Source organism: Pseudophryne corroboree, chromosome 4 (genome assembly GCF_028390025.1).
Source record: "Pseudophryne corroboree isolate aPseCor3 chromosome 4, aPseCor3.hap2, whole genome shotgun sequence".
NCBI classification, from domain to species: Eukaryota; Metazoa; Chordata; class Amphibia; order Anura; family Myobatrachidae; genus Pseudophryne; species Pseudophryne corroboree.
The window spans coordinates 555,234,396-555,247,019 of NC_086447.1; the positions used below are offsets into that span (position 1 = coordinate 555,234,396).

Below are 12,624 nucleotides of genomic sequence, written 5' to 3' on the forward strand. Positions count from 1 at the left end.
GTTGCTGTGACACCTTCAGCGAAAGTGACACGCTGTTCAACATCTGCTCTTTTGATCTCACCCTTATTAGGAGATCGTCCAAGTATGGGACAGCTGTGACTCCTTGCTTGCGTAGGAGCACCATTATTTCCGCCAATTACCCTGAAATTGGTAATGACAATCCTGTACCGCAATTGTCAGGTACGCCTGATGGGGTGGTAAAATGGGAACATGAAGGTATGCAGCCTTTATGTTTAGATACACCATCAAATCCCCCCCTTCCAGGCTGGTGATGATCGCTCTGGGCGATTCCACTTTAAATTTGAACCTTTTCCCGTATAGGTTCAGAGATTTTAATTTTAAAAATAGGTCTGACCGAACCGTACGGTTTCGGGACTACAGCCAAGGTTGAGTCATATCGCCTTCCTTGTTGCAGGAGGGGAACCTTGAGCACCACCTGTTGGAGATACAATGTGTGAATTGTATTTAATATTATCTCCCTTCCTGGGGGAGAAGCCGGTAGGTCCGATAAGGAAAAACCGGCGAGGAGGCACCTTTCGAATTCCAGCTTGTAACCCTGAGAAACAATTTTTTATTGCCCCGGGAACTACCTGTGAGTGAACTCAGATGTGGCTGAAGAGTCGAAGACGTGCTCCCACTGGGGCGGACTCCCTTAGCGGAGCTCCAGCGTCATGCGTTGGATGTAGTAGAGGCCGGGGAGGACTTCTGTTCCTGGGAACTAGCTGTGCCCTGTACCCTTACCTCTGGTAAGAAAGGACGCTCCTCGTACTTTCTTGTTATTCTGCGACCGAAAGGACTGCATTTGATAATGTCGTGCTTTCTTAGGCTGTGAGGAAATATAAGGCAAAAGATCAGAATTACCAGCTATAGCTGTGGAGACCAGGTCCGAGAGCCCTTCTCCACACAATTCCTCAGCCTTGTAAGGTAAACCTTCCATATGCCTCTTTTAGTCGGCATCACCTGTCCATTGCATGTTCCACAGGACACTTCTAGCAGAAATCGACATAGCGTTGACTCTAGAACCCAGTAGACTAATGTCTCTTTGGGCATGTTTTATATATATATAAGACAGCATCTTTTATATAAATATATACATATATATATATATATATATATATATATATATACACACATAAACTAGGGTCAATACCATGGTATCCTTATCTAGGGTTTCAATCTCCGCTGATAAGGTATCTGTCCACGCTGCTACAGCGCTATAAACCCATGCCGACACAACCGCCGGTCTGAGTAGTGTACCAGAATGTGTGTAAATGGACTTCAAAGTACTTTTACTGCAAGCTATCTGCAGGATCCCTGAGGATAGCTGTTAAGTCAGCGCTACCTTTTGGGTAAACGTGACAAGCTTTGTCCACCCTAGGGGAGGATTCCCATCGTATCCTGGCCCTAGTAGGGAAAGGATACTCCCTGAGAATTCTTTTTGGGAAGCTGCAGCTTCTTGTCTGGAGATTCCCGCTCTTTTCTTCATGAGAGGAGGGAAATTTACCTCGGCTTTCTTCCCCTTAAACATGTGTACCCTCGTGTCAGGGACAGATGAGTCATCAGTGATATGCAAAACATCTTTTATTACAATAATCATAAATTGAATACTTTTCTGCCAGTTTTGGCTGTAACTTTGCATTATCTTAGTCGACACTGGAGTCAGACTCCGTGTCGATATCAGTGTCTATTATTTTGGATAGTGAGCATTGTGAGACTCTGAAGGTCTCTGCGACATAGGGACAGACATGGGTAGATTCACTGCCTGTTCTCTAATCTTTTGTGCAATAAATTTACCTCAGCACTTTATTTCACATATCCAATCAGGTGTCGGCGTTGTCGACGGAGACACCACTCACACACACATTTGCTCCATCTCCTCCTTAGGAGAGCCTTTTTCCTCAGACATGTCAACACACACGTACAGACACCACACACTCAGGGAATGCTCATCTGAAGATAATTCCCCCACAAGGCCCTTTGGAGAGACAGAGAGAGAGTATGCCAGCACACACCCCAGCGCTATATGACCCAGGAAAAAACACAGCAATTTAATGTTTACCCAGTAGCGCTGTTATTATCTGCGCCGAATTATGTGCCCCCCCTCTTCTTTAAAACCCTCTCTTCTACCGTGGTATAAGCAGGGGAGAGTCCGGGGAGCTTCCTCTCAGCGGTGCTGTGGAGAAAAACATGGCGCTGGTGAGTGCTGAGGGAGAAGCCCCGCCCCCTCGACGGCGGGCTTCTGTCCCGCTAAAAGTGTCAAATTGGCGGGGGCTCATGCATATATACAGTGTCCAGCTGTATATATGCTCCTTTTGCCAAATAAGAGGTTTATATTGCTGCCTAGGGCGCCCCCCTCTGCGCCCTGCACCCTTACAGTGACCGGAGTATGTGAGGTGTGTGGGAGCAATGGCGCACAGCTGCAATGCTGTGCATTACCTCAGTGAAGATCATGAAGTCTTCTGCCGCCTCTGAAGTCTTTTTTTACTTCTCATACTCACCTGGCTTCTATCTTCCGGCTCTGCGAGGGGGACGGCGGGCGGCTCTGGGACGGACAGCGAGAGTGAGATCCTGCGTACCAATCCCTCTGGAGCTAATGGTGTCCAGTAGCCTAAGAAGCAGGACCTAGCTTCAGAGAGTAGGGCTGCTTCTCTCCCCTCAGTCCCACGATGCAGGGAGTCTGTTGCCAGCAGAGCTCCCTGAAAATAAAAAACCTAACAAAATACTTTCTATCAGTAAACTCAGGAGAGCTCACTGAAAAGCACCCAGCTCCTCTGGGCACAGTATCAAACTGAGGTCTGGAGGAGGGGCATAGAGGGAGGAGCCAGTGCACACCAGGAACTAAATTCTTTCTTAAAGTGCCCATGTCTCCTGCGGAGCCCGTCTATCCCCATGGTCCTTACGGAGTCCCCAGAATCCTCTAGGACGTTAGAGAAAAGTAATGTTCTCAGGACAGGGTAACACATGTAGTACAAGTAATATAAGCGGCATGTCTGTGTAGGGCTAGTTGCCTTTTATCAGGAGCAAGGACCAATGGTAACCCAGCCCCATTGATTACAGAATACATCTGGCAGCACAGAGGTACTGCAGGCCAGACATACTGTATGACAGCGGCACCTCTGGTAGCACAGAGGTACTGCAGACCAGACACAATAAATGGTAGAGATGGAACACACAAATTATGTCATTCTGGAAGTGAAACAGTGGTTCTCCAGGCAATCGCAGGACTTTTAGAATGATGGGTTGCGGAAGGTCAAGACGCACTGGCAGAAATGTGTGCAGGGCAACTATGTTGAGAAGACTTAAGTTCAACATATCGCATTTAACTTTCTATCTTATTCCATTCATGGTGATAATTTAAACTTTATGATATCCTCTCATATGATCAATGGTGGCTTGCTAAATGCTAGTCTCATCTATCTTAGACAGGTCATGTCCCACCTGTGGGGCAGAAAACAATAAAGCATTCCCGCAAAGCTATTTTAACGAGGCACCCCATCAAGCCCATTTTTTAAGTGCTGATATGCGCCCTGCCCCATTTGTGAGTGCTGCTCGCGCTCCTGCTGCTGCACCTGCATTTCCACAGAGCAAGTAGACACACACACAGGTACGGGAGGGGAGGCCTCACTGCAGTGTTATATCCAGTTCCGGCAGATCCTAGGGCAGGTCTAGGACAACACGTATTTTTGGGTATGGTGCGAGGGGAGCCCTGCGTGAGTACTTCAGAGAAGTAGTCAGTAATGTATCAAAGCTTTCTGCAGTGATCCCCCCAACCTGGCATATAATTGGTGCCAAAATATAATTTGCAAATTTAACACCAAAACACCAAATTTAAACTTGATCTTAGGGGTACCACATGTGGGGGTGAAGGAATTAATAAAGATGTAATAAATAATAGGATGGTGGCTAGTGATAGAGTGACAACTCAATTATAAAGGGCTGAGTGATGGAAATGGGGAATGTCACAAAGCCAGACCCCCTTTCGAGAGAGGCCACACTTCTTTCCGGGTGTGAGCGGCGCACGTGAAGAAGACGCTCTCCTCTGTGACCAGCTCCCTGCCCTGAAAAAATTGTTTGAATGAACACTTTAAAATCTGTCTCGGTATAGTACACATAAAACGCAACTTCTATTCATTTATTTATTTTTCATGCAGATGAAGCACTCTATGCCAGAGAAATGTTTTTACTACCTGTCCAGGCAGCCGAGTCCACTGAAAATGTTCCTTTCTCTGCTTAAATTCATTTGATTCAGAGTCTTTCAGAGTATCTTCATTCTGTAAGTCAGTGTTTCTGCTTCCCATATCAGAAATGATATTTACCTTCAAATAAATGAAACCATATACTAAACAGTCTTAAAAGTTGTGAACTCACATTTGTTATATTAAACTGGCAAGGAGGCTTTGAACAATTGTATGGAATATATACATTTCAATAAATTCAATTTGGAGATTACAGCTGAAATTAAAAATAAACAAATACATTTTTCTAAATCTTAAATACAGTACTAATTATACCCCTTTCAGACATGCTCCAAATTCACGGGATTTTTCACATGAATGCGCATCATCCCGGGAATTTGGCATGTGTGAAAGGTCCCAACCCGGGAACACGTCCCGGGTTGCCGACCCTGCAATTGACCAGGGATTTTCCCGGGACTTCAGTCCCGGGAAGACAACCCGGCTTAGGTCTGAAAGGTGCAACCCGGGAATTTGCTCCCGGCTTGCACCTACACACTTCTGATTGGCGCTAGACTGGAAGGGGCGGAGCTGTCTGGAGGGGGCGTGCGCCGGCTGCTGTTGTCCGTGTTGTAGTGTAGTTGAGCAGCCGGCACAGCTAACAGAGGCGGCCTGTTGTGGTGAGAGTGTGTGTGTGTGTGTGTGTGTGTGTGTGTGTGTGTGTGTGTGTGTGTATGAATTTGGCATGTGTGTGTATATCACATGTATGTATGTGTTTGAGTGTGACATGTGTATGTGTAAGACGTGTGTGTGTGTGTGTGTGTGTGTGTGTGTGTGTGACATGAGAGTAGCCTGGTCTGCCCTGGCTGCCAGGGCAGACCAGGCTTATGTCTGAAAGGGGTCGAGCCGGGAATTTCCCAGGTCTCGGGTTAAGTGTGAGAGGGGGTCCCAGCAAAAACCCGGGATTTTTCAGAGGTGAAAATCCCGGGTCTGAAGCAGGGAAATTCCCGGGTCCTATGTCTGAAAGGGGTATAAGAGTACAATGCAGTTATTGTAAACGGGCATATTGCAACAATTAAAAGTCAAATACTAGCAATCATCATAAGAAATGACTATGGAATATTACAGAGGGGACAAGAGAGAGTCAGAAGGAATTGTTCAACCTCTTCACTGCGCAGGACAGGTGGGGCTTGTCATCCGCATATACTTTAAAACTGCGGACGACGAGTACCACTCATCAACTGCAGCAAATGGTACTGGATGCAAAAGGAGCTGATGATATTTTCAAGGGAGGAGGTATAGAGAGAGAACAGATTGGGGCAAAGGATGGACCTTTGGGGATACAAACAAGTAGAAGAAATGAATGGGAAGTGGAATTATAGGAAGAGACTGAGAAGGATCAATTGATGTCAGAGGTTACGCAGCTCAGCCCCATGTCCCTTCAGCCACGTCCGTGCAGTAGTACTCTGTCTGTTCTCTGTGCCGGTGCCAATAAAAGTGGGGTGCGAGAGACGGGACAGGACTAGGGAGGAGGAGGTAGCCCTGTTGCTGCTGCAGCAGACCAGTGCAACAAAGGCCAGCCCATCTCCAGTGAGACAGTGCCACCGTCTAGGCTCTGCCTGACCCTGCTACTTCTCCTAGAGGAGGGAAGAGGAGGACTGGATGAGTATATACATATGATTATGGATATTTTATTTGATTATTTCTGTGTTGTGGCGGGAGGGTGGCTTGGGCAGCGGGCCTGTGCTGGGCCATTAATGTTACTTATTTTATACTTGTGGTGTCGGGGCCCCGGCTGAGCCCTAACAAAAAAATTTTGCGACCCATCTTGTGCTTTAAAGCACTCTCCTCATTAAAGAGCTGCCTAACAGAGCATAGCATAGCAAGTCATCAGTTTAGTATGCTTCTCTTGGGGAGATACATTTATAAAATAAGGAACAGACAGGTTTACTCATCGTCAACCAAAACACAGCTTGTGGTCTGTAGCTATAATGAAATGGAGGGGGTCATTCCGACCCGATCGCTCGCTGCAGTTTCTCGCAGCGATCGGGTAGGAACTACGCAGGCGCCGGCGCCGCAGTGCGCTGGCGCATGGCAGCCGTAGTTGCCTAGCGATGGACCTGCGGCAGAAGTGGTTGCTGGGTGGGAGGGGGCTAGACGGTGGGCGTTAAGCCACCGTTTAGGGGGACCGGTCCGGCCAATGCAGGCGTGGCCGGACCGTTGGGGGGGGAGGAGCGCTCCGCGGCGACGAGTAGCTCCCGTCCAGCACGCTAAAGCTGCGCTGGTCGGGAGCTACTCTTGAAGTGCAAAGGCATCTCCGCTGTGCGATGCCTTTGCACTTCTGCGGGGGGTGTGTGTGTGTGTGGGGGTGTGGGGGGGGGGGGGTGCCGGCACCGTCATGCGGGGTGGACTAGCCCTGTGCTGGGCGTCCCCCCGCATGTCAGTATGAATGATCGTAGCTGTGCTAAATTTAGCACAGTTACGATCAACTCGGAATGACCCCCTGAGAGAGAAGGGCTGCCAGAGCTGAAACCAGCAGATCTTTAGAGCCACAAGTTGCCTAAGCTTGTTATTAGCAGACAATATGGTTAGATTAAAATGCAGAACTGTAAAAATCTTCTAATTTAAAACACAAAAGCTACTAATATTGGAAATAATATTTAACATTTCAGTATGTGTAACAATAAAAGATGACTTACATTATCAGGGAGCTTTAGGCCTTTTATGGTTACATACAAAGTAGATGAGTAACGATTTCTGGAATACTTTAGCCACCATTCATAGACATTTGTGCTGAAAGTTACACGGGCTGGTGGGTAATAAAGCTGTAAGCGCAACTTTTTATCTACATTGAGCACATCATTGGCACCTACAAGCTGAAATTGAAAAACTTTGAAACTTACATTTTTGGAAATTTTTAAGAAATACATAACCATTTGTTTTGTGACAAAATTCCTACTGTATACTTCATTCAGAGAATCTATCTGATAATGCCACATATAGGGATCACATGCACATTGTCCCGTTTTAAATTACCGTAGTAGTTTATTGTAAAAGCTTTGCCGAACAAGCCAAATCAGACATAGGAGTGTATTCAATACCTGTCGGATCCTTTCCGATGGAAAGGATACGACAGGTCAGTATTCAATGCCGGGCCAAACACGACAGATTTGGCCCAGTCCCGACAATAGCAATCCAACTTTTATTTTTTTTTGTATAATCTGTTTTTATTGTTTTTATTGTAACAATATAGACTTACAACAAGTTGTAAATATAACTTGGTATCAATCTATGGCAGAATGGTATGACAACATGAGCGTATACAGATCGATAATCACGTGTTCTGTACAGTTATAGTCTACATTAACATTTTGGTTTAAGAAAACATAATAATAGATAGGTGTGTAACAAGAAGAAGAAAAAGAAAAGAAAAGAGAAACATCAAAAGATTGGGGTGACTGAACCGAGTATGTTAAGCAAAGGAGAGTATGACATGTGCAGTGATTCAAGAGTTAGGCTTATTCATCTAAGACCCTATTACCAATTAAGTCACAAGTCGGTTCCCGTCTTCTACTCTATTTTGTGGAGGAAATGTAAGTCGTATATGATTCGGATGTCTTGTAGTCTATCCAAGGCCACCATATAGCAGTAAATTCCGAGCGCCTGTCCCCAGCGCTCATTAATACATCCTCCATGTTCATGTAATAGTCTAGTCTGGAGAACCAGGTATTCCTTGTGGGGGGGTTGACAGATTTCCACATTGTGGGGATCACTGCTCGTGCGGCATTGCCCAGGTGTCGTATTAACGATGACTTGTAGGTAGAGATTGGGGTAGTGGAATGATTTAGTAGCCAAAAGGCTGGATCAGATGGGACGGAAGTATGTAGAATGGCGCTGGAGGTTGAGATTACATCATCCCAGTAATTTTTAATAAGGGGACAGGTCCACCAGATGTGTAGCAGAGAACCTAAGTCCCTACGACATCTCCAGCAGGTAGGTGAGATGGATGGGGATATTACGTGTAGGAGAGTGGGATGTCTATACCACCTCATTAGGATCTTATATTGTGTTTCTCTAACTTGGATACAGATGGAGCTCTTATGGGTTTTAAGAAAGATAGAGTCCCATTCCTTATCCGAGAGTGAGATGTTTAGATCTCTTTCCCACTTTTGAATAAAATGGGGGGGTATCAGGGAGTCAGACGCACATAGAAGTTTGTATAGGGTGGAGACAGTGTGTATTGGATTCATGGGGGCCACACACATTTTTTCAAACGCGGTCAGCTCCCTTGAAGCCTCACGGTATGCATTATTTGTATGTAGGAAGTGACGGATCTGTAGGAATTTCCAGAAATCTCTCTGTGGGATCTCCCATTTCTCTCGTATCTCCGAGAACTGTTTAACCCCGGATGGGTGGACCAACTGCCCCACTCTAAAGAGTCCCTCCAACGCCCAGTTTTGATAATATCCTAATGAGAGGCCCGGTGGGAAGGTCGGATTACTCAGAAAAGAGGTGAGGGGGCCAAAAACAGAAGAGATGCACGATCTTCGTCGTGTCCTCTTCCAAAAAGAAAGTGTAGGAGATATGGTCGGGTGAGGGTGTAGTAATTTGGGCAAGGTCGGGAGCCATGGGAAGATTTCTGGGAACAGTTGCACGCATGAACCTTCTAAGACCACCCATTGCTTAATCTCCCGGCTCCTGGTCCAATCCAAGACTCTGTTCAGGAGAATTGCTTGGTAGTAGATTTCAATGTCTGGTAATAGAAAGCCCCCTTTCTGGGGAGGTCGAGTCAGTATTGACCTTTTGATTCTGGGTCTCTTACGACGCCATATAAATTGCTGGATCAAAGATCTCACAGTCCGGAACCAAGAGTCGGGGATCCGAATCGGTAAGGTCTGAAGGAGATAAAGTAGTTTGGGTAGCGTGTTCATCTTTACAATATTGATTCTACCAAGCCAAGAAAGATTATGATATTGCCATCTGCAATAGTCGTTTCTAATGGCTTGGAGAATGGGGTGGAAGTTCAAGGACAGTAAACGTGAGGAATCGCTGGATAGTTGAACTCCCAGGTATGTAATGTGGGAGTCCCTCCACTGAAAAGGAAACGTAGCTTTCAAGCCAGTTAAAACCGAGTGGGGGGTTGAGATATGAAGAGCATAGGATTTGGATGTGTTGATTTTAAAACCTGATAGTGAGCTGAAAATGTCTAGCTCGCTCATCAGGTTGGGGAGTGAGTGTGCGGGGTCTGTGACTGTCGCCAGCAGATCATCTGCAAATAGAGCAAGTTTATAATCTATATCCCCTACTTGTAGTCCCTTAATCCTGTCATTAGTCCTAATTGCCCTGGCCAGGGCTTCAATACAAAGGACAAAGATCAGGGGGGATAAAGGACAGCCCTGTCTCGTTCCATTACTAATTAGAAAGTTATCAGAGAGAGTCCCGTTAACCCGTACCTTTGCTGATGGTTGTGTATACAAAGATAGTATTCTATGGAGAGCTTGTGGGCCCAACCCGATGTGCTCCAGCACCGCTCTCATGAAGTCCCAATTTACCCTGTCAAAGGCCTTTTCGGCATCTGTGGACAGTAGTACAGTAGATATCTTACTGCTGGAGGCCAAATGAATTAGATTGAGGAGTTTAGTCGTGTTATCTTTCGCTTCCCGACCGGGTACGAAACCCACTTGGTCGTTATGGACGAGCGACGGGAGAAATTCATTCAGTCTAAGAGCCATTAGTTTCGCGAAGAACTTGAGGTCTATATTAAGCAAGGAGATTGGCCTGTAGCTGGAGCACACTGAGGGGTCCTTTCCTTGTTTAGGGATCACCGTAATATGGGCCTCAAGTGATTGTCTAGAAAAGTGAGTCTCGGCGGATATGGAGTTAAAGGCCTGCAGTAATTTGGGGGCCAGCATTTCTTTAAACATCTTATAGTAGGTGGCTGTGAAGCCATCTGGGCCCGGACTTTTACGTAGGGGAGCGATAGAGATAACATGGTCTACCTCGGCTAAAGAAAAAGGTGCTTCTAAAGATTTCTGGGCAGGTTTTGATAGTTGAGGAAATGCCACATCGGCTAGATATTTCCTGGCTCTTAACATATTGGAGAGAGGGTCATGGGCCTGGGAAGGGTTACCCAGGTTATATAGGGTATTATAGTAGCTTTTAAAGCATGCTGCTATCTCTGGGGATTTAAAGCATGTGGAGCCCGTGTTGTTTTTCATTGATGGGATGAAGGAGGCCAATCTCTGGGTTCTAAGTGCCTGGGCCAAGAGCCTGCCTGGTTTATTCCCCCACTTATAATATTTACTATTACATCTACGCAGGGAGGCTTGGGTTTTGTTATTAAGGGTTGTTCGGAGTTGTGCTCGGGCCGCGGATAGCTCCGTCAAGTCCGATGGTGTCAGGGAAGTTTTGTGACGGGTTTCTAAGGTGTGAATTTTGTGTAGTAATGTAATGATCAAGGCCTGACTGTTTTTCTTCACAAACGAACCTAGTTGAATCAGTTTACCCCGTATAACACATTTGTGGGCCTCCCAAATCGTAATTTCGGATACTTCTCCTGTGTCGTTGATATCAAAGTACTCGGACAGTGTCTTATCCAATTCTGATTTACAATATGCATCATATAGGAGCGATTCATTAAGGCGCCAGGTCCAAGGACCGAGGGCACGAGATGGGGCCGATAGGGACAAGGATACTGGGGCATGGTCCGACCACGTGATGGAGCCAATAGAGGCATCTACGATTAGGGGGAGGTGTCTATGGCTTAAGAACATGTAGTCTAGGCGTGAGTAGACCTGATGTGGGTGTGAGAAAAAGGAGAAATCTCTGTCAGTGGGATGTGTGACCCGCCAGGTATCTGCAAGTTGAAGTTCGTGGAAGATCTTCCTGACCTGTCTATGTTTGTGTTCAGAAAATCTAGGGGCTGGGGGAGAGGTGTCGACAGAAGGGTCCATGGACCAGTTGAGGTCGCCTCCCAAAACCACTATGCCCATCGCTAAGGCTTCAAGCCGGGGTAGAGAGGATCGGAAAAAGGGGATTTGCCCTTGATTTGGAGCGTAAAGGGATATGAGGGTGTATGCCTGGGAAAATATATTACACTGGACTACCAGTAACCTCCCTGGGACAAGCTTATGGACCGAGACATTAGACACCTGGAGGGCCTTGGAAAAAATTATAGCGACTCCCTTAGATTTACCTTCAGGGTTATTGGAGTAGAAAGCCAGGGGATATTTTTGATTTACCAAGGAGGGGCCTCGAGCAGAGATCTTAAAATGTGTCTCCTGGATTAGAGCCACATCCACTCCGTCGGATCGTAGTGTCCGAAGTAAGTGGGATCTTTTCTCGGGGGTGTTGAGACCCTTTGCATTAATCGAGGTGAGTTTGATTACACCTGGAAGAGACATCACATTGCATCATAGCACAATGAAGCGTAGTACTCGGACAGTTCACCAGAAGAAATAGAAAAACAATGAGAAGAAAAAGAGTGATGAAAAGAGCAGGTTACAAGTAATAGAAACATCGTAAACATAATAACATCCGCAATGGGGAAGCAGGTAGGTATATTAACCAGCATCCCCATGGGGCACAATGGCCGTATGCGGGATCGGGGTAAGGGAGTCACCCTTACAGGCACTTTTTTTTTAAACTTAAATATTGCAATAGTGCAATTCTAACTTGGTAAAACTTATAATGACTGATAACATTAATTGGTAGAAACAAGTAATTATCTTCTGCCAATGTCCCATCGCTGAATTCCGGGGCTGCAAATGAAACCGGGGGGGGGGGGGGGGGGGGGGGGGGAGGAGGAAAGGGGGACACAGTAAAACAAGGTCAAAATGGCACTAGGCCGCGTGTAACATGTCTCACCCGGTGTCTCACAGTCTGGACATTCAGTCCGCCTAGGGAAATCAGTAGGGCTCATTTAGCAGAGTAATGGAAATCAATTTCTTCAGGTGGGGGGATGATCCTGGCGTGCAGGAAGTGGTTTTGAGAGTTTCTTTTGAGGACTGCCGACCACTTGCCATGACTCTCCCCCTCTCGAAGGCTGTGGTGGTTGTAGATCCGGGGGGGTAAAGTCCCAGTCCGGGACCTTTAAGGGTGGGAGACCGAGTCCTGAGCAGAAAGTAGGAAGGTCGGATGTGGTGTGGAGTGAATGTATCTTGCCTGAGGAGGATACCTGTAGGCTGAAAGGGAAACCCCATCTATATTTCAGCTGTCGCTTGCGGAGTTCCTCCGTCAGGGGGCGAAGAATCTTCCTTTGTTGCAGGGTATGCCAGGAGAGATCTTGAAAGACGGAGATAGGGTCACCGTTGTGTTTCAAGTCGTCAATATGTCGCGCTTTATTCATGATTTCTTCCTTCTGGGAATAGTAATGCAGACGACATATGACATCTCGGGGACGATCTGAGGGAAGCCCCCTAGGTTTCAGGGCGCGATGGGCTCTATCAAATGT

The 12,624-nt window shown here is 46.5% G+C and overlaps 1 protein-coding gene across 6 annotated transcripts in view; it reads right to left on the reverse strand.

Annotated features, from left to right (window-relative positions):
- The window catches only part of AHI1 (Abelson helper integration site 1), a 688,430-nt gene that overhangs the window by 570,900 nt on the left and 104,906 nt on the right, over positions 1-12,624 (reverse strand). For all 6 annotated transcript variants that reach the window (XM_063917381.1, XM_063917377.1, XM_063917376.1 and 3 more), the window contains 2 exons: positions 6,872-7,048; positions 4,188-4,316 (listed from right to left, as the gene is read on the reverse strand). In XM_063917381.1, the coding sequence (XP_063773451.1) occupies positions 4,188-4,316; positions 6,872-7,048 (306 nt within the window). The remainder of the gene's footprint in view (positions 1-4,187; positions 4,317-6,871; positions 7,049-12,624) is intronic.